Genomic DNA, 18,111 nt, shown 5'->3' on the forward strand with positions numbered 1-18,111 from the left:
GTTTGTCCTGGTTTTATGTGACCTGTACCGTCGGCCTGACGGTAATAGTTCAAACAGTTGGTTGCTGGGGTGAGAGTGGTCCTTGATGATATTGCCAGCTCTGCTGAGGTACCGAGAGTTTGCAGTGACCTCCAGGCTGGGCAGAAAGCAGCCAGTGATCTTCTGGGCTGTGTTGATGACCCTCTGCAGTACTTTCCTGTCCGCAGCTGAGCACCCTGCATACCATGTTGTTATGCCGTACGTTAGGATGCTCTCTATGGTGGCTCTGTAAAATGTCACCAGCAGCCTCTCCTCCAGGTTGTTCCTCCTGAGCACTCTCAGAAAGTGGAGACGCTGCTGGGCCTTTTTAACCACCGCCGTGGTATTTGCAGTCCAGGAGAGGTCATCAGAGATCTGCACGCCCAGAAACCTCATGGAGTGTACCCTCTCCACACAGTTCCCGTGAATGTAAAGTGGGGCCGGGTCTGCTCTGCCCTTCCTGAAGTCCAAGATAAGTTCTTTAGTTTTCGTGGTGTTCAGTTGGAGGTTGTTAACTGAACACCACTCAGTCAACCAAGAAGCTTCTTCTTCTTCTTGGTTGGCAACCAATGTTAAGGCGCATTACCGCCCCCTGGCTCACAGCTCAGTGGACATTTAGATGAGAAAATATATATTTGACACACTTAAGGAAAATACTAATAAAATACAAATAAACAAAATAAATGTTTATTAAGCAATTTTGATAGGAAATTGCTTAATTTTAGAAATGTTTTTGCTCTTTTTTGCTCTATAAAATAGTTGTTGTTGTTGTTGTTTTTTTTAATCATTCATCTTAGCAGTGGGATTTACATGAAAAGAGAAACAAATTAAGTTTGAGTGAAAATGTAAATTTTTTGCACTCTCTGGTCAACTGACTCAGTGAATCAAATGACTCAAAAACCCCGATTCACTTTGGTGAGTGACTCATTAAAACTCGATTCAGTAAAAAGAATCAAATTTACCATCACTACACCAAGTGGAGGAATCATCAGTAAAGGTCTTTCCTGGTGCTCAGCAGTGATCGGCTAGTAGAGCAGGTTGCGCTCCGGATCACCTCCATCCACCTGGTGGGAAAAAAGGATTTATATCAGTAGATTCAAACATTGATTGAAATATATCAAACATTATAAATATATCAAACTTTAATTTTAAACATGTTTATATTGTCTATCCTGTAAAATAGTCAGATGTCTATTCATATTAATGTACAGAATTCACCTGCTTGCTGCTACTACTGCACATTCACCCAATGTATATATATATATAGATATATAGATATATAGATATATGTATAGATATATATATATAGATATATATATAATGTTCTTCCTCTACAGCCCCCCCCAATTTTTGCACATGTCGAGGAGTGTGTCAGGCTACATTTCACTGTGTGTTATACTTGTTTAACTATGCATGTGACAAATAAAGAACCTTGAACCTTGAACATCGCAGAAGTTCTCTTTGAATACTCCGTCCATCCGTTTACTCCACCTTATCTAATTTAGGGCCATGGGAGGGGCTGAAGCATATCCCAGCTATCATAGGGCGAGAGGTGGGGTGCACCCTGGGAAGGTTGCTAGTTGGTTACAGGGCTAAGGAGACTGTTTGAATAGTGTTACTGTTAATATTCACTTTTTAAAATACTTAATGCTTTCCTTAGTTGGGTTTGCTCACAAAACGTTCTATTAAAATAATTTAAATATATAATGCAATACAACTTGGTAAATTGAACTAGACAGAAATTGACTTTTACATTTAAAATGAAACAATTTATCTGAATTTCAGAAGAGGGCCCAGACTATAAGCAGTCTCTTTCCTGTAGTTTGTAATTGTTTTTTCTAAACCTGTTTATTGGACCCACACATAGCATGTAGAAATGCCTTTCAGCTGTTCAAGTGTCAGATTAAATTTTAAGCCTTTATTTACAAGTGCTCTTTAAATGAGTGTCACTCTCTTACCATCTGTGCTAGAGAGAAAATCTAAATGTTTCAGAAAGAAGAGAAGATGAGCTTTATATTTAGAACATGATATTCAGTGTATGAACACATATAGTAAATGCATTTCCAAATATTCCTAAAAAAAAAAAAAATTTTGATTTTAATTTTCCAGGCTTTAGATGACGCCTGAGACCACTGCATACCCATATGAGTTGCCACTCACAGCTTAGTCCTAAGGCATATTTTGCTTTATTTTCTATTTTACTGTAAAAATGGTGACAATTTAAAAAGTCAGCATCAAGCTGTGGAGGCGTTCTGGACATTAAAAAGATTTAAGGAATTTATCAAACGTTGTAAAAGATGGATGTAGCTTCAGAGAGTCGGATTAAAAAAATAAAAGGATGGTTTAAGTTAAAGCACGTTGTAACTAATTGCATTTCTGTATTTGCCTCTATTACTGTACACCCACCTCTCAAAGGTGTATTCGCTCTCTGATCTGAAGTAGTAGACGTGAGACTTGAAGTGGAGTTTGAAGACGTAGTCCTTGTGGATGTTTTCTGACTCCGATGGGACGGTGACAGAGTAGCCCAGCAGAGGGAGGCTCACCAGAGGGTAGTCATCCTGCACATGAGTCAGAAGAGGGAAACATCTGTTAATACAACCTCTACTATTAAACTGATCAGAGTAACCGAAACTACGTTCTGTGGCTGCGACTGCACAAATTCAATCTAATTCAATCAGTGTTGGGGAGTAACGGAATACATGTACCACCGTTACGTATGTAAAATACAAAATATGAGTAACTGTATTCCATTACAGTTACTGTTTAAAAAGGTAGTATTCAGAATACAGTTACTTTGTTGAAATGAATGGATTACACGGTGGTATTTTCCTGTTTCTGTCACCTCTCTATTTTTGGTTTCCACCAAAACACACATTATGAGGCTTCTAATGCTTGGGTCTCAATCTTGCCGCCCATGTCACCTCTACATGCGGCCCGCATAATGACGTGAAGAAATATTTAAAAGAATTATATATACGCGCGGAATAGTTTTCTATACGAGATCGCTGCAAAAAGTGCAGCCTTACCTATTGTCCACCCTACTGTTACTCATTTTATATTAAGATTTAAACATCTAGTTTGTTTTAGTATGGCAAGTAACCTTCAGTAAAAGTAATAAATCACACAGCAATAGTACATTCATGTAGTTGTAAAAAGTATGATAATATATTAAGTAATCCAAAGTATTCAGAATACGTTACTCTCATTGAGTAACGTAACGGAATACGTTACAAAATACACTTTGGGCCTGTATTCTGTAATCTGTAGTGGAATACATTTTAAAAGTAACCTTCACTGACTTCAATAAATTATAAAGACACTATCAGCTTCCCACTTTTAATTATCAAGTCAAACCATTCCTGCGTATTTGCACTGTAACTGCCAGTGTTTTCCTTCTCGTCTTACCTGGTGTGACTTGTAGAAAAACAGACTGAAGTTGGTGAAAACCACCCAGAGTTTCTGCCAGCCATTGCTGTTCTTAAACTTCCTTAGCAGGTTACCTGAGAGCTGGTTCTGCGAGGGCGACAGAAGAAAGGAGAGAGCAAAAAGCAAATGGATAAAACAATCAATGATGCAACACAGTGTTAGTCTAACTGGATGTTAAAACGGAGGAGATTATGGGAAAGAGAAAGCCATCAGGTCCTGTCAATGTAATATAGTCATGTTGAAATTTAGCGTGAGCATCAGTAGTGCAAAAAATGCATGAATATTTGCGAATTTTAGGAAAAAATTGTTTTACTCATTTGTCATAAGCAGACTAAACATCCTGCAAACTACTTACATTGATTTAGATATATGTATTTATCTTATTTATTATAAGAGTCATTTATTAATTTATTTCTGATTTGTATAGCTAAACACGTTTGCAGCTGTTGCAGTACCTCTCTAATCCAGCTGGTGTTGCTAAAAGACAGGCTGTGTTTTCTGTACCAGCAAACCAGCAAAGCAAGAGATGCGGGCCCCTGAAGTCTGCTGAAGGGACTCATCAACTCACTGGCCGCACTACTGATGGCCTCTACCAATGTTAGTGCACACAGATGCAGAAATAGAGATACAGATGAACGTCGATGGAGAAAGACAAAAATACAGATATGAGCAGAAAGAAAAGACACAAAGATCATCGGGGCAATGGTTCTTTGAGCACAAAGAAGAAGAAGACAGAACAGCGGTAAACAAGTGGGACACAAACAAGCAGTTGGACTCCAAAGTCAGAGGTGGGAAGGAAAAACAGGGAATGTGGCAGGAGAAGAAAGACGAACACAAACACGGCAATGGTACCTCGACAGCTATGCTAAAGTCCACCATGGACATGCTGGTGTTGCCATGCCATCAGATGTGCATGGACTGAAACCTATATCAGCTGCCCAGCTGAGGGAAGACGCAGGTTGCAGGTTGACAGGCTACAGCAGAGCTAATTAATGACGAAGTTTGTGAATTTTGCCAATACTAAATGACTTATTTCTAAGGTAATTAATGACACAGTTCATTAAATGTTTAATGATGTATTCAATGTTTAATGGTTTATTTGTTTGTTTGCTTAATTTTAGATTTCAGTATAGTATAAAACCCTTTTTTCTGGGTCCTTTCCCACAATGCAATTTTTTTCTTTAGCGCACTTTAGCCCCCTCTGTTGTTTCCGTCTTTATTTGAAGCACTTCCACGCATGCGTCGTCCTTGGCACGTCCTCAAACTGTTACGGTGGTTCATTTTTACAATAGAAGAGCTACTTACTGCTTATTCAAGGTGGGTCTGCGCTTCTTTGTGGTAGTTTTATCACTGAGAGCCAAGCGGAAAAAATGTGTGTCACTTTACAGCATATGCTTTACAACTACACTTCCAGTATCTGTATTTTTCTTACAGCTCGAGCAAGTTCGAGGATGGGCCCATGTCCCCTTTTCGGGCTGTGCCCGGCTGTGCCCCATGGACTAAGGCCCAGCCACCAGATGCACCCTCCTCGGGCCTGGCTCCAGGGCAGGGCCCGGGATAGGTAACCCTATCCCGGGCAGGGTAAACCGTTCCCTCAATGTTTTCCTCATAAGGGTCATCTAGTTTCTCACCAATTTGAAAATATTAATAGAAAAGTTGATCTGCAGTTCAGTAACTGCACATGTATAGTAAATAATAAGTTGTAGGGCCAACGTTCTCTGAACCACATGCACCCATTTGTCAGCAGCTAGCTTCCTCTTACAGGGTAAAAGCTTTGTTTTAGAAACTGACAAGCCTCCATGTCCCTGAGAAAATCACTCCAGCCTGATGCTGTGCACCTAGAAGAATGCTCTGCAAACCTTTCTCAGAAAAATGAAGATGTACTGTCAGATCAGCTTCATAACACTGACCTTTTAAAGTTTACTACCGTTAACTTCCAGGTGAAGCTAATGTGTAAGTGCCTTCAACCTGCATTCTTTTGTATGGCCAGCCTGTGCTTCATAAAAATGTGATTGCATAGAAGTCTGTGAGGAAATGACCCAGCTGCTTACTTGATTTATGACCTCACCAAAGAGTTTTCCGATGAGTGTGTGGTCTCAAAGAAAGTCTTATTTAATGGCAACTAGGTTAAGAAAGGCTTAGAAGAGACCCAGGGGCCAGATTCTGCCCGGCAGGTGGGCTTTGGAAACTTTTAAAGCTTTCCACACTGAGAAAGATCTCAGATTCCTTTTAATTCTTTTCATTTACTACAATATAAAATGGACTTGCACTGTAAATGTGCAGTTAAACAAGTTTACACTGACAGAAAGGCGAGTTTTACTGGTCCCACTTAAGATCAAAGCTGATTGTATGTTGCTCATGATGTAAAATGAGTTTGACACCCCTGTCTTAGAGCATTTATATCACACAGATATGAACTCTGATGTGTTTAACTGTTACAGTCCACTTGTCTTTGATTACCTCTGAAATAAAAATTAATTCCTGATTTCTTTTGTATGATCTGTGCTGAGTCTGTCCTCTCCAGGGGATAAACTTTTATTCTGCTTTGTCATAAGCAGAATAAACATCCTGCAAATTACTTACACAGATTTTTACATATGTATTTATCTTCTTTATTACAAAAGTCATTTATTCATTTCTTTCTGATTTCTGATTTGGGGCAATCGTTCTTTGAGCAAAGAAGAAGAAAACACAATGGTAAACAAGTGGGATACAAGTAGTTGGACTCCAATGTCAGAGGTAGTAAGGAAAAATGGGGAATGTGGCAAGAGAAGAAAGACGCGCACAAACACAGTAGTGGTATCTCCACAGCTATGCTGAAGTCCACCATGGACACGGTGGTGTTGTAATGCCAGCAGACGTGCACGGGCTGAAACCTATATCAGCTGCCCGGCTAGGGCAAGAGGCAGGTTAAGGTTACAGATCGCCAGTCTACAGGAGGGCAATTAATGACAAAGTCAATTAATTAATACATACAATTAATTTTTCAATAATAATCTTATTTCCAACATAGTTAGTGAAAAATATTGATATTTAATGATGTATTTAATGTTTAATTGTTTATTTCTTTGTTTGTTTTTTGCTTAATTTTGACTTCAGTATAGTATAAAAACCCTTTTTCTAGGTCCTTTCCCACGATGCCCTTGTTTTGTTTGTCACTTTAGCGCCCTCTGTTGTTTCCGCCTTTATTTGGATTGCTTCCACGCATGCGCCATCCAGAGACAGTAGTGACGGCTCTTTCCAGTAGAAAAGCTACTGCTTATTCAAGGTGGGTCTGCGCTTCTTTATGGTAGATTTATGACGGAAAAAACGTGTGTCACTTCACAGCGTGTGTATTAAAGCTGCACTTCCGGTATCGGTATTGTTCTTACAGCTCGAGCAGGTTTGAGGAGCTCTGAGGTAGCCTAGCTTATGCTTTTGCATTACACAGTGATGATGTGCTTGCCTGGTAATTGTAACTGACTGTTAACTTACCCATAAGCATAACATGGTGTAAACAGTGTTTTTCACTCATATACTGTCATTGAATGACCTCTCCCAGCTCTAACACTAAAGTATCTGTCCGATTATCTCTCAGCCTGTTAATCATTGAGCACGTACTGTACTTTATATTAATAACCAATCCAAAGAGATCCAGTCACGACAGGTCCAAGTTCACAAGTCACAGCATGACAGGAATGTGTGCAGATCCAGTCTGACAGTTGGTGTTGTAGGAAGTGTTTTATTATAGTCATGTTTAATCTGTGCATGTAATGCTAATCTGCTGATTGTTTTCTGTCACGGTACTGGGTCGTGTGACCCAGTGTTTGAGTTTTATGTATTTTTGTATTCATTTTTGATCTAGTTAATTTCTAGGTTGCTGTTTAGCAGAGGTGTGGACTCGAGTCACATGACTTGGACTCGAGTCAGACTCGAGTCATTAATTTTATGACTTTAGACTTGACTTGAAAAAATGTTCTAAGACTTGTGACTTGACTTGGACTTTTACACCAATGACCTGGGACTTGAATTGGACTTGAACCGGTTTACTTGAAAAGACTTGATATTTTACCCCAAATATAAAATTTAACATGCATATTATATAGAGATTGAAAATGTGACGTCATTCACGGGTAGAACCGCAAAGGATTCTGGGAACTCGTGGCAAGCGGTACTAGCGCACGCAGGCTTTCAATTGAAATCAGTTATACAGCGATAAAAAGAAACACAAAAATGTCAAGAAGCTGTTGTATTATTAACTGCAATAGCCGGTCGCATGACAGCCACGGGAAGCCGACGGGTAAAGAGATCGGTTGTTATCGGATTACGTCGTTGAAGAGAAATTGTTCAGCCATGTTTCCGAAGTAACAAAGACGCGACGGATGGCCTGGATTGCAGCCATTCAAAGATCAAATATAACGTCCCAGAACACTCCAGCTCACAGGTTAGTCTGCTCCAAGCATTTACACGAAGGTCAGTGTTTTTTAGTAGTTAATACGTCATTTTCATAACATAATTAGTGATATAGGTTACAAGCAAGTCTGGCGCTGAACAGAAAATGTCACGCTATGCTCCTTTGTTTATTGTGCATAAATAGTGAATTGTCCTGACACAATATTGCGTTTCGCTTCTGTTATTATGGTGCATTGACAAAAACATATACTTTTATTCACAGGATAAAACAGGTTTTTTGTATCACTAATTGCCCAGTGCGATTACAGCATACAAGTATTATTGTCACTGCTACATTTCTGTGATGAACCAGAAATTATTTCCACTGCTAATTAATTACCGTTGAGCTCAAAGGTCCTATTAATAAACAGTTAAGGAATGTGTATTTATGACGACGATTTGTGAGACTGGTAAACTTATGATACGTACGATGGTCTTTACTTTCTACACGGTGCATTTCAAGGTCCTGCACCCATCCGTCGGTAAACTGTACCTGGGCTTGTTGCAGTGACCTGAAGTTACTAAACTTCATGAGTGTATGCACTCACTCCAAGAACCGTATGATTATAAATATGCATATAAATATGCTAAGATGAGATAGCTGACTTCATCTAACTAGCAAATGTTGTCCAGGCTACGTTGGTGATGCAGTTTTTTTTAAATGTGTATGATATTTTTGTCATGCGATTTTAAAGCTGGTCCTACAACCGCATCCAAGAATAACATGCAGCTTATCTCAGAACTGTCGGTGAAAATTATTCTTGGAGCTAAGTTTAATTGAGCTGCATTTTAAAGAGGTGCAATTTCACAATTTGTGTATATTTTCTACGTTCACTATTTTGTCATGTGTTGAGAAAAACACAGATTTAAAAATTACATGGTCTAATATTTACATTTAGCATATAACTGCAACATTATTTTTTCGTTTTTTTTTTTTTTTTTTTTTAAAGACTCGAAAGGACTTGAAATTCAAAGTTTCAGACTTGTGACTTGACTCGGACTTTTACACCAGTGACTTGAGACTCGACTCTGACTTGCCTGACATTACTTGAGACTTGACTTGAGACTTGAGGATAAAGACTTGAGACTTACTTGAGACTTGCAAAACAATGACTTGGTCCCACCTCTGCTGTTTAGTCCTTTATTTCTTAGTTGTTTCTGTCATCTCCCCCTGTACTCAGTCTCCCTGGTTCATGCGTCTACGTGTCATGTTTCTTGTCTATGCGGTTATGTTAAGTCTATGTCTCCGTGTTTCCTGTTTTATTTTGGAAGAGTCTGGTGTTCTTTGTTCATTGTAGTTAGTGTTACTCTCCCTGTATTGTCATTATGTTTCATAATCAGCTAGTCAGCTGTGTTCTCATCTGTCTCTGCCTCATGTGTGTGTTTAAGTCCTCAGTCTTCCTTTGTTCGTTGTCGTGTCGTATGTGTATCAGTTTAAGTTCACTCCCGTCTCCTCGCCTGTGTTCGCGCCTGGGTCCACCACACACTCTCCACAAGGTCTGCCTCCGCTGGCCGTGACAGCTTTCCTAATTAATGCGTGTAAGGAGTTCAAATTTCCAAACAGTGTTACCTAGATTTGAGTTTGATTTTATTTTATTTTGAAGGTCTGATCATTTTAAATGAGATCAAATTTGCACTTCTGCACAAGTGACTGATATACAGAGTAATAGTAAAATTGTATAAATATATTTTTGACAGTAATACCTGCTGGGAATTTGCTCACAGAGATGTTTCTCCTTTCTTTACACGACAGGTGCGTCTTTGGTCCTCTGTCCTCATGACTCGGGTCTTCGTTTACGGCACTCTGAAGAAGGGGCAGCCCAACAACTACCGCATGTTCGAAAGCAATAATGGAAAGGCCGAGTACCTGGGTTCGGCGTTCACCATCCAGAAATACCCGCTAGTGATCACCACCGAGTACAACATCCCTTTCCTGCTCAACATCTCTGGCCAGGGTCACCGAGTGCACGGGGAGATCTACAAAGTGGATGACCAGATGCTGAAATTCCTGGATGACTTTGAAAGCGTCCCAACGTTGTACCAGCGGACAGTGGTCCAGCTGGAGGTGAAGGAGTGGGTGGGGAAGACGGAAGGAGAGGAGAAGGTGTCACCGGGGAGCATCACAGATGCATTTGTGTACACCACCTCAACGTGCGAGCCAGACTGGCGCTCGCTGCCGTGCTACGAGAACTACGACTCAGAGGGAGATCATGGGCTCATATATAGGCGTAGAGAAGAGCGGGACTGATCTCATCATGCTGATGCAACTGACAAATGGACCTCTATGTGGTGTTAGCAGAATGGGTGAAGGAGCTCTCAGGAAAACAACACCTGGACATGGGTGCTGTTTCCTGTCGTGTGTCGAATTGAAAGAAATCACAAGAGAAATTAATTTTAATAACAGATAGGCAGGCTTACAATCAAAGTAAGGATAGTGTGTAGAGAAGGAAAAGGGCACACTGTGCCACTGAAAGTTGCACATTAGTGATGTTGTTTACAAAGTTGGTTTTCTTTTTATGATTTATAATCATCTGGGAAGCATTATGAGTAATGTATGGCCAGCCTGTGCTTCATAAAAAAGTGATTGCATAGAAGTCTGGGAGGAAATGACCCAGCTGCTGATCAATGTGTGGTGTCAATGCCATCAAACAAAACACATTGTGTCATTTGATACCCCTGCTCTTAGCAGTGCTGTCAAACATAAGCTCCGGGTGCTAGATTCAGCCCAGCAAAGGCTGCCAATTTGACCCACTGGGTGGACTTTGGAAATTTTTATAGCATTTTTACACACTGATAAAGATCTCAGATTTTTAACATTTCTTTTCATTTACTATGGTAGAAAAAATGATTTGCACTATAAATGTGTAGTTAAATGTGTTTATACTGACAGAAAGGAGATTTTCACTGAGTTTAACACTCTAGGCTTAGAGCATTTATATTACACAGATATGAACTCTGATTTTACACTAATCTGCAGACAATGTGTTTAATATTTACATTCTGCACATCTTTGTTTACCTCAAAAATAAAAATTCACCCTGATTTTTTTTGTATGATCTTCCATGTGCTGTGTTCATCCCCTCTAAGGGATAAACTCAATAAAAAGAGAAAAAAAGAAATTTTTGTATAAGTTTCATTTTGTTCCATATGAACACAATCTGTTCATCTTTATTTTAAAATAGTAAAATCCATAAAACTTGAGGAATACTGAAGAGAAGGTAATTGGCAATCAACCAGCAAAATCTCTGTTGGCTTTGGAAGAAGGTTTCAGGTGTTTTGAAACAAGACAAAGAAAAAAAAGAATTAAGAATATTTCACAGTGTCAAAAGTACTGTACAAAAAAGATGACTTAATAATAATAATAATGATAAAAAAAAACATTGCAGGATTTCTTATTGTGTTCAAACTTACATTACATTTAAGTCATCAAATTACATACAGACCGATTGTCATACAATTAAAAACATAATTATTGTGTCCACATGCACACAGCTTTCTACATAACGTTTATTTCCGATCTTAAGACACTTTTCATCCATTTCAGAAATATAAAATATTATAAAGCACCGGCCAAATATCAGTGAACCAGAGGAGTGCTCGGAGAAAGTGAGGCCAAAGGGATTCAGATCCTTCGCCCGCGCTCGGGTACGCCTTTTCTCTCGCTTTGGTGGAAGAAAATAACACAACGTGGCGCTCCAGGTTGACAAATGGAAAAATTACACATAGAATTACATTGTGGATGATTGCAGACCGTTTTTGCTAATCAGACACTAATGGTGTGGAAAGTGTAATAATAAGGTGAAGAGGGAAGACCTCTGAGTGGAGTCTGTGTAAGGAGTCAGAGGTAATAATTAGTGTCAGCTTGTGCAGCTGGAAGAGTCTTTCCTGGTGTTTGTGCAGTCGAGATCTTCACTCAAGAGAGTATGAGGTGGAGGAATCATCAGTAAAGGTCTTTCCTGGTGCTCGGCAGTGATCTGCTAGTAGAGCAGGTTGCGCTCCGGATCACCTCCATCCACCTGGTGGGAAAAAAGGATTTATATCAGTAGATTCAAACATTGATTGAAATATATCAAACATCGCAGAAGTTCTCTTTGAATACTCCGTCCATCCGTTTACTCCACCTTATCTAATTTAGGGCCATGGGAGGGGCTGAAGCATATCCCAGCTATCATAGGGCGAGAGGTGGGGTGCACCCTGGGAAGGTTGCTAGTTGGTTACAGGGCTAAGGAGACTGTTTGAATAGTGTTACTGTTAATATTCACTTTTTAAAATACTTAATGCTTTCCTTAGTTGGGTTTGCTCACAAAAAGTTCTATTAAAATAATTTAAATATATAATGCAATACAACTTGGTAAATTGAACTAGACAGAAATTGACTTTTACATTTAAAATGAAACAATTTATCTGAATTTCAGAAGAGGGCCCAGACTATAAGCAGTCTCTTTCCTGTAGTTTGTAATTGTTTTTTCTAAACCTGTTTATTGGACCCACACATAGCATGTAGAAATGCCTTTCAGCTGTTCAAGTGTCAGATTAAATTTTAAGCCTTTATTTACAAGTGCTCTTTAAATGAGTGTCACTCTCTTACCATCTGTGCTAGAGAGAAAATCTAAATGTTTCAGAAAGAAGAGAAGATGAGCTTTATATTTAGAACATGATATTCAGTGTATCACGCTAGCACCAAGGTAGTAGGGTGATCACAAGGTACTGCGCTCTGAACACATATAGTAAATGCATTTCCAAATATTCCTAAAAAAAAAAAAAAAATTCATTTTCATTTTCCAGGCTTTAGATGACGCCTGAGACCACTGCATACCCATATGAGTTGCCACTCACAGCTTAGTCCTAAGGCATATTTTATTTTCTATTTTACTGTAAAAACGGTGACAATTTAAAAAGTCAGCATCAAGCTGTGGAGTCGTTCTGGACATTAAAAAGATTTAAGGAATTTATCAAACATTGTAAAAGATGGATGTAGCTTCAGAGAGTCGGATTAAAAAAAAAATAAAAGGATGGTTTAAGTTAAAGCACGTTGTAACTAATTGCATTTCTGCATTTGTCTCTATTACTGTACACCCACCTCTCAAAGGTGTATTCGCTCTCTGATCTGAAGTAGTAGACGTGAGACTTGAAGTGGAGTTTGAAGACGTAGTCCTTGTGGATGTTTTCTGACTCCGATGGGACGGTGACAGAGTAGCCCAGCAGAGGGAGGCTCGCCAGAGGGTAGTCATCCTGCACATGAGTCAGAAGAGGGAAACATCTGTTAATACAACCTCTACTATTAAACTGATCAGAGTAACTGAAACTACATTCTGTGGCTGCGACTGCACAAAATCAATCTAATTCAATCAGTGTTGGGGAGTAACGGAATACATGTACCACCATTACGTATGTAAAATACAAAATATGAGTAACTGTATTCCATTACAGTTACTGTTTAAGAAGGTAGTATTCAGAATACAGTTACTTTGTTGAAATGAATGGATTACACGGTGGTATTTTCCTGTTTCTGTCACCTCTCTATTTTTGGTTTCCACCAAAACACACATTATGAGGCTTCTAATGCCTGGGTCTCAATCTTGCCGCCCATGTCACCTCTACATGTGGTCCGCATAATGACGTGAAGAAATATTTTAAAAAATTATTCACAAAAATGATTTAATATGAAGGCAATAGGGAGAGTGCTACAGGCACAGCCCTAAAGAATGTAGCCTCATGGGCAGTGTAGTCTGTGCTGCAGGGAGAATGGACTGCCATACCTGTTATGTGTCTGTGAGCGAGGGAGGGAGAAAAACAGTCGAAAAGTACGAGTTGTCACCGAGCAGAAATGGGAACTGGAAGCATGCAAACATAATAATAACCACTGCAGCCAAAAAGGGTGCCTGACGAGCCCAGTTGTAAGTAAGTTATTAAGACTCGACTGTACACTGTATTCGTGTTTCCGAAACAATAAGTTCTGTTGGAGCCGTCTTTCAACGCCTCTCTCTGGCTCTCACTAGCAAAGTGGACCCAGACAACCAAGTAAAGCTAGTTTTCGGCTACAAGCCCGACATATAAGCCAGAGGTCCCTTTACTACGGTTTGGAGCCGCGGACCTGTTTTATATACGCGCGGAATAGTTTTCAATACAAGATCGCTGCAAAACGTGCAGCCTTACCTATTGTCCACCCTACTGTTACTCATTTATATTAAGATTTAAACATCTAGTTTGTTTTAGTATGGCAAGTAACCTTCAGTAAAAGTAATAAATCACACAGCAATAGTACATTCATGTAGTTGTGAAAAACATGATAATATATTAAGTAACCACAAGTATTCAGAATACGTTATTATTATTATTGAGTAACGTAACGGAATACGTTACAAAATACATTTTTGGGGCATGTATTCTGTAATCTGTAGTGGAATACATTTTAAAAGTAACCTTCCCAACACTGACTTCAATAAATTTTAAAGACACTATCAGCTTCCCACTTTTAATTATCAAGTCAAACCATTCCTGCGTATTTGCACTGTAACTGCCAGTGTTTTCCTTCTCGTCTTACCTGGTGTGACTTGTAGAAAAACAGACTGAAGTTGGTGAAAACCACCCAGAGTTTCTGCCAGCCATTGCTGTTCTTAAACTTCCTTAGCAGGTTACCTGAGAGCTGGTTCTGCGAGGGCGACAGAAGAAAGGAGAGAGCAAAAAGCAAATGGATAAAACAATCAATGATGACTCAATGATGCAACACAGTGTTAGTCTAACTGGATGTTAAAACGGAGGAGATTATGGGAAAGAGAAAGCCATCAGGTCCTGTCAATGTAATATAGTCATGTTGAAATTTAGCGGGAGCATCAGTAGGTAAAGTGCAAAAAATGCATAAATATTTGCGAATTTTAGGAAAAAATATTTATTATAAGAGTCATTTATTAATTTATTTCTGATTTGTATAGCTAAACACGTTTGCAGCTGTTGCAGTACCTCTCTAATCCAGCAGGTGTCGCTAAAAGACAGGCTGTGTTTTCTGTACCAGCAAACCAGCAAAGCAAGAGATGAAGTCTGCTGAGGGGCCTCATCAACTCACTGGCCGCACTACTGATGGCCTCTACCAATGTTAGTGCACACAGATGCAGAAATAGAGAAACAGATGGACACCGATGGAGAAAGACAAAAACACAGATATGAGCAGAAAGAAAAGACACAAAGGACATCGGGGCAATGGTTCTTTGAGCACAAAGAAGAAGAAGACAGAACAGCGGTAAACAAGTGGGACACAAACAGGCAGCTGGACTCCAAAGACAGAGGTGGGAAGGAAAAACAGGGAATGTGGCAGGAGAAGACGGGCATTAGTGGTACCTCCACAGCTATGCTAAAGTCCACCATGGAAACGCTGGTGTTGCGATGCCAGCAGACATGCACGGTGGTGTTACCGCGATGACCCTGGCGCTCCAGGGACGAGCGCGAGCCGCCAAGCTCGTCCTCAGACTCCTGCTCGCCTCCTCCGTCCTCTGAGAGCTCTGCAAAAAACAGGCAGGTGAAAACGAGGGTGGTTAGCAGGAGAGAACTTCACTCTGAACAGATGCATTATGAGTTCTTCATTCATTCATGCTCCATGCAATTATAAACCATCAAATTATTTTTACAAAGTGAAAACATCTGTTAGAGCAACCATGCTCAGATTGGACTTTACCACAAATATACTCATTTGTGTACAAATCAGGGTCACAGAGGGGTTGAAGCGTATCCCAGCTAAGACACAGAGCCAGACAGTCAATTCACACTCCCGTTCCTATCTATGGATAGATTAGAATAACCTTTTAACCTAACATCCATGTCCATGGGCTTTGGTAGTGGGCTCAAAAAACATGAGAACAAAGCCCTTTTATCGTGAGAATCTTTCAGCATCAAAACAATTTCAATAAAGTTTCATTTTTTTTAAAAAAAGGAAAAGAGAAAGAAGCCCTCTTTTGTCGTCACTTGTAAGGCAATACTCTTTAACCGCTTGAGTTAAAAATGAACATGGCATGTGGACTCCAATGACAAACAATGCAGGGTGTCAAACAGGTCAACAGGAGGAGGCCTTATTGAATAGCTTGACGGATACAACAGGATGAGTAAAGTCAGGGATACCTCGGGTCTGCACCTACATATATCAGGTAACATTAAAAATACGATGAAGCGACCACCTGGACCTGAGTATATTCATGGGGTGCTGAAAGCTGCGGAGGACTGTGCAGTAGTGTCTAACAGGTAAGGGTTGATCTATTTTAAAAAGGCCTATAGAAAAAAAGCCTCATAAAGAAGTGTAGACATGTGGTTAATGATTGATCTTATTGATTTTCTGGTTCCCACAGTCCTGACAGATGTGATGATGATGTGGTGTTTGGGCAGGGAGAAGAATCAATTTAACGTTTAGCGTTAAACCAACAGTAGATGACTTACTGTTGTCAGAGAGGCTGGTAGAGAGCAGGTCATTGTTTAAGCTGCTACTCTGCTCTGCCAGGTCGATGGCCATCCTGATGTCCTCCACCCAGCGCTCCATCTCTGATGTACAGCTGGACACAGCAGGAAGTAGACATGTTAAAATAAACAAGTGATAGGGCATCTCTAACTTTAACAGCTGAGCAGATCGGTTTGGAAAAAAGGCAGAAAATGAGAAGCCTTCATGAAGGGAAATGCATATTATTAAGTCTGCTTCACATGAAACTGCCACTTTACAGCCAGATAAAACTTTTTAATCAGTGACTGAGTAAGTGACTGGAAACTAGGTCACGCAGTCCAGTTTAATTTGAGGATAAGCAAACTTTAACGAGGCTGCCCTCTATTAATTTAATACAGACCAGCTGTTTTTCCTCTTCCATTCACAATGCACGGTTTGTATTTTTATTCCCCTTTTATTCCTGTCTGCAATTTCTTTGCTTTCATTTTCAGATATCTACAAGCATCTTTGCATGTGTGTTAATGAATACCTGGCTGCCACCACCACAGACTGCCGCTGCCCGAACAAGGTGAACGAATGAGGGACTCCCCACTCCTCCTCGCTTTCTCTGATCTGCGGGAATAACATAATGTCATCATTTAATGTCATAATAACATAATTTCTGTTTACCTAACTACTGCTTTAGTAGTTTGGCCATTTCAAAGGTTTCTATGAAATATTAGTTCCTCAGTCAGTAATAACAATAATAATAATAATAATAATAATTCATTATTATTATTATTAGTAGTAGTATTTATTCTCTGTAGAAAAATTTAGTGGATGCAAAATTATGTTTAAGCACATTTAATGTGACAGAGTAAAAATAAATAAATTAAAAAACACAAAAATATGTTTATATAGAAAGAACAGATTGTATTTATAATATGATGTTCATTTATCTTTTTGACCTCATAAACAACACACACTATACTAATTATACTTGACTGTAGGGAGCACGTCTGTAGTTACTCATTTATAAAATTATATAATTCACTGACAATATTTAATTCCTAAACAGAAGGCTCAAGAAGGTGCTTTTGAAATAACATATTTTTTAAAGATATAAACAACTTGTAACCCTAAAATGTAACATTTCCATAGAATGAGCCAGATGGAAAACAAAACAATTTAAAAATCTGAAAAACCTTTCGTAAGGAAAAGAAACTGCTTTGTGTGTGCGTTTTGATTATGTACCGTCATGCCATAGAGAGGCAGCTGGCCGTGAACCTTAAACTGGTTGGATGGAGTCATGCCTCGACTGGTGTACACCAAACAATCACTAAACTGGAAAGAAAAAAAAAAAAAAAAGAAAAAAAAAAAAGAGTGAAGAGCTTTGTTTAGAGGTATTATAAATGCTTTGTTTTTTTTAGTAGAAACCAGCATAAAGTCTCACCAGGAAGAACATCCTCTGCTGAAGGCCCTTTCCAGACAGTTTGCTGAGGCAACCGAGCCTGATGAACTCCTGTAAGTGAAACAGAATCACACCGACAATGTGACAACAGGACGGCAGAGCAAGGAAGTGAAAACTCTACAAATGTCCAGGATGAATCTAGACTAGCTGAATTATTAAAGAGCCGCACCCTTCCGGGGCTGATGAGGTCTTCGACGCCGGTCAGATCCTTCTTCAGTTCTATAAGCTTCTGGAAGTTCTCCATCTTCATCATGATTCCCTGAAGCTGCAACACCATCTCCGAGATGTCCGCCAGGGCAGCTGGAGGAGACAGATTTATTTTCATATATAGAAAGAAAATACACACGTGAGCGGAAAGGGTAGGTGT

General features: G+C 39.5%; 3 protein-coding genes across 10 annotated transcripts in view; 1 reads left to right on the forward strand and 2 right to left on the reverse strand.

Annotated features, from left to right (window-relative positions):
- Positions 1–994: 994 nt before the first annotated feature.
- Positions 995–4,329, reverse strand: LOC120734159 (FERM, ARHGEF and pleckstrin domain-containing protein 1-like). The gene is made up of 4 exons (XM_040032803.1): positions 4,297–4,329; positions 3,424–3,531; positions 2,425–2,576; positions 995–1,082 (listed from the first exon to the last, which is right to left on the reverse strand). Exons 1-4 carry the CDS (start codon positions 4,327–4,329, stop codon positions 1,007–1,009), a joined length of 369 nt encoding a protein of 122 aa, XP_039888737.1. The 3' UTR covers positions 995–1,006.
- Positions 4,330–4,736: 407 nt separating this feature from the next.
- LOC120735166 (gamma-glutamylaminecyclotransferase B-like) lies at positions 4,737–11,553 on the forward strand. Of its 4 annotated transcripts, XM_040034472.1 has the most exons (3): positions 6,615–6,712; positions 9,309–9,414; positions 9,629–11,553. In XM_040034472.1, exons 2-3 carry the CDS (start codon positions 9,409–9,411, stop codon positions 10,121–10,123), a joined length of 501 nt encoding a protein of 166 aa, XP_039890406.1. In that variant the 5' UTR covers positions 6,615–6,712; positions 9,309–9,408; the 3' UTR covers positions 10,124–11,553. The 4 variants fall into 4 exon arrangements, with proteins under 4 accessions (XP_039890570.1, XP_039890491.1, XP_039890406.1 ...); XM_040034636.1 differs by lacking the exons at positions 6,615–6,712; positions 9,309–9,414 and adding an exon at positions 4,737–4,761; XM_040034557.1 differs by lacking the exon at positions 9,309–9,414 and having other exon boundaries at positions 6,594–6,712.
- LOC120734676 (FERM, ARHGEF and pleckstrin domain-containing protein 1-like) overlaps positions 10,739–18,111 on the reverse strand; it is a 67,427-nt gene continuing 60,054 nt past the window's right edge. For all 5 annotated transcript variants that reach the window (XM_040033868.1, XM_040033794.1, XM_040033667.1 and 2 more), the window contains 9 exons: positions 17,914–18,044; positions 17,727–17,795; positions 17,528–17,617; positions 16,824–16,906; positions 16,297–16,409; positions 15,211–15,371; positions 14,420–14,527; positions 12,956–13,107; positions 10,739–11,891 (listed from right to left, as the gene is read on the reverse strand). In XM_040033868.1, the coding sequence (XP_039889802.1) occupies positions 11,816–11,891; positions 12,956–13,107; positions 14,420–14,527; positions 15,211–15,371; positions 16,297–16,409; positions 16,824–16,906; positions 17,528–17,617; positions 17,727–17,795; positions 17,914–18,044 (983 nt within the window). In that variant the 3' untranslated portion in view covers positions 10,739–11,815. The remainder of the gene's footprint in view (positions 11,892–12,955; positions 13,108–14,419; positions 14,528–15,210; positions 15,372–16,296; positions 16,410–16,823; positions 16,907–17,527; positions 17,618–17,726; positions 17,796–17,913; positions 18,045–18,111) is intronic.

This window comes from Simochromis diagramma, unplaced genomic scaffold, assembly GCF_900408965.1.
Source record: "Simochromis diagramma unplaced genomic scaffold, fSimDia1.1 OVJJ01000411.1, whole genome shotgun sequence".
In the NCBI taxonomy this organism is placed as follows: domain Eukaryota; kingdom Metazoa; phylum Chordata; class Actinopteri; order Cichliformes; family Cichlidae; genus Simochromis; species Simochromis diagramma.

Bases quoted from the DNA above. Each gene is read 5' to 3' on its own strand.
- LOC120734159 (XM_040032803.1), bottom strand. From the start codon at position 4,329: ATGTCCATGGTGGACTTTAGCATAGCTGTCGAG. The intron at 3,532-4,296 runs GTACCATTGCCG...TCGCCCTCGCAG, and splicing joins ACTTTAGCATAGCTGTCGAG to AACCAGCTCTCAGGTAACCT. The intron at 2,577-3,423 runs GTAAGACGAGAA...ACTCATGTGCAG, and splicing joins TTTTCTACAAGTCACACCAG to GATGACTACCCTCTGGTGAG.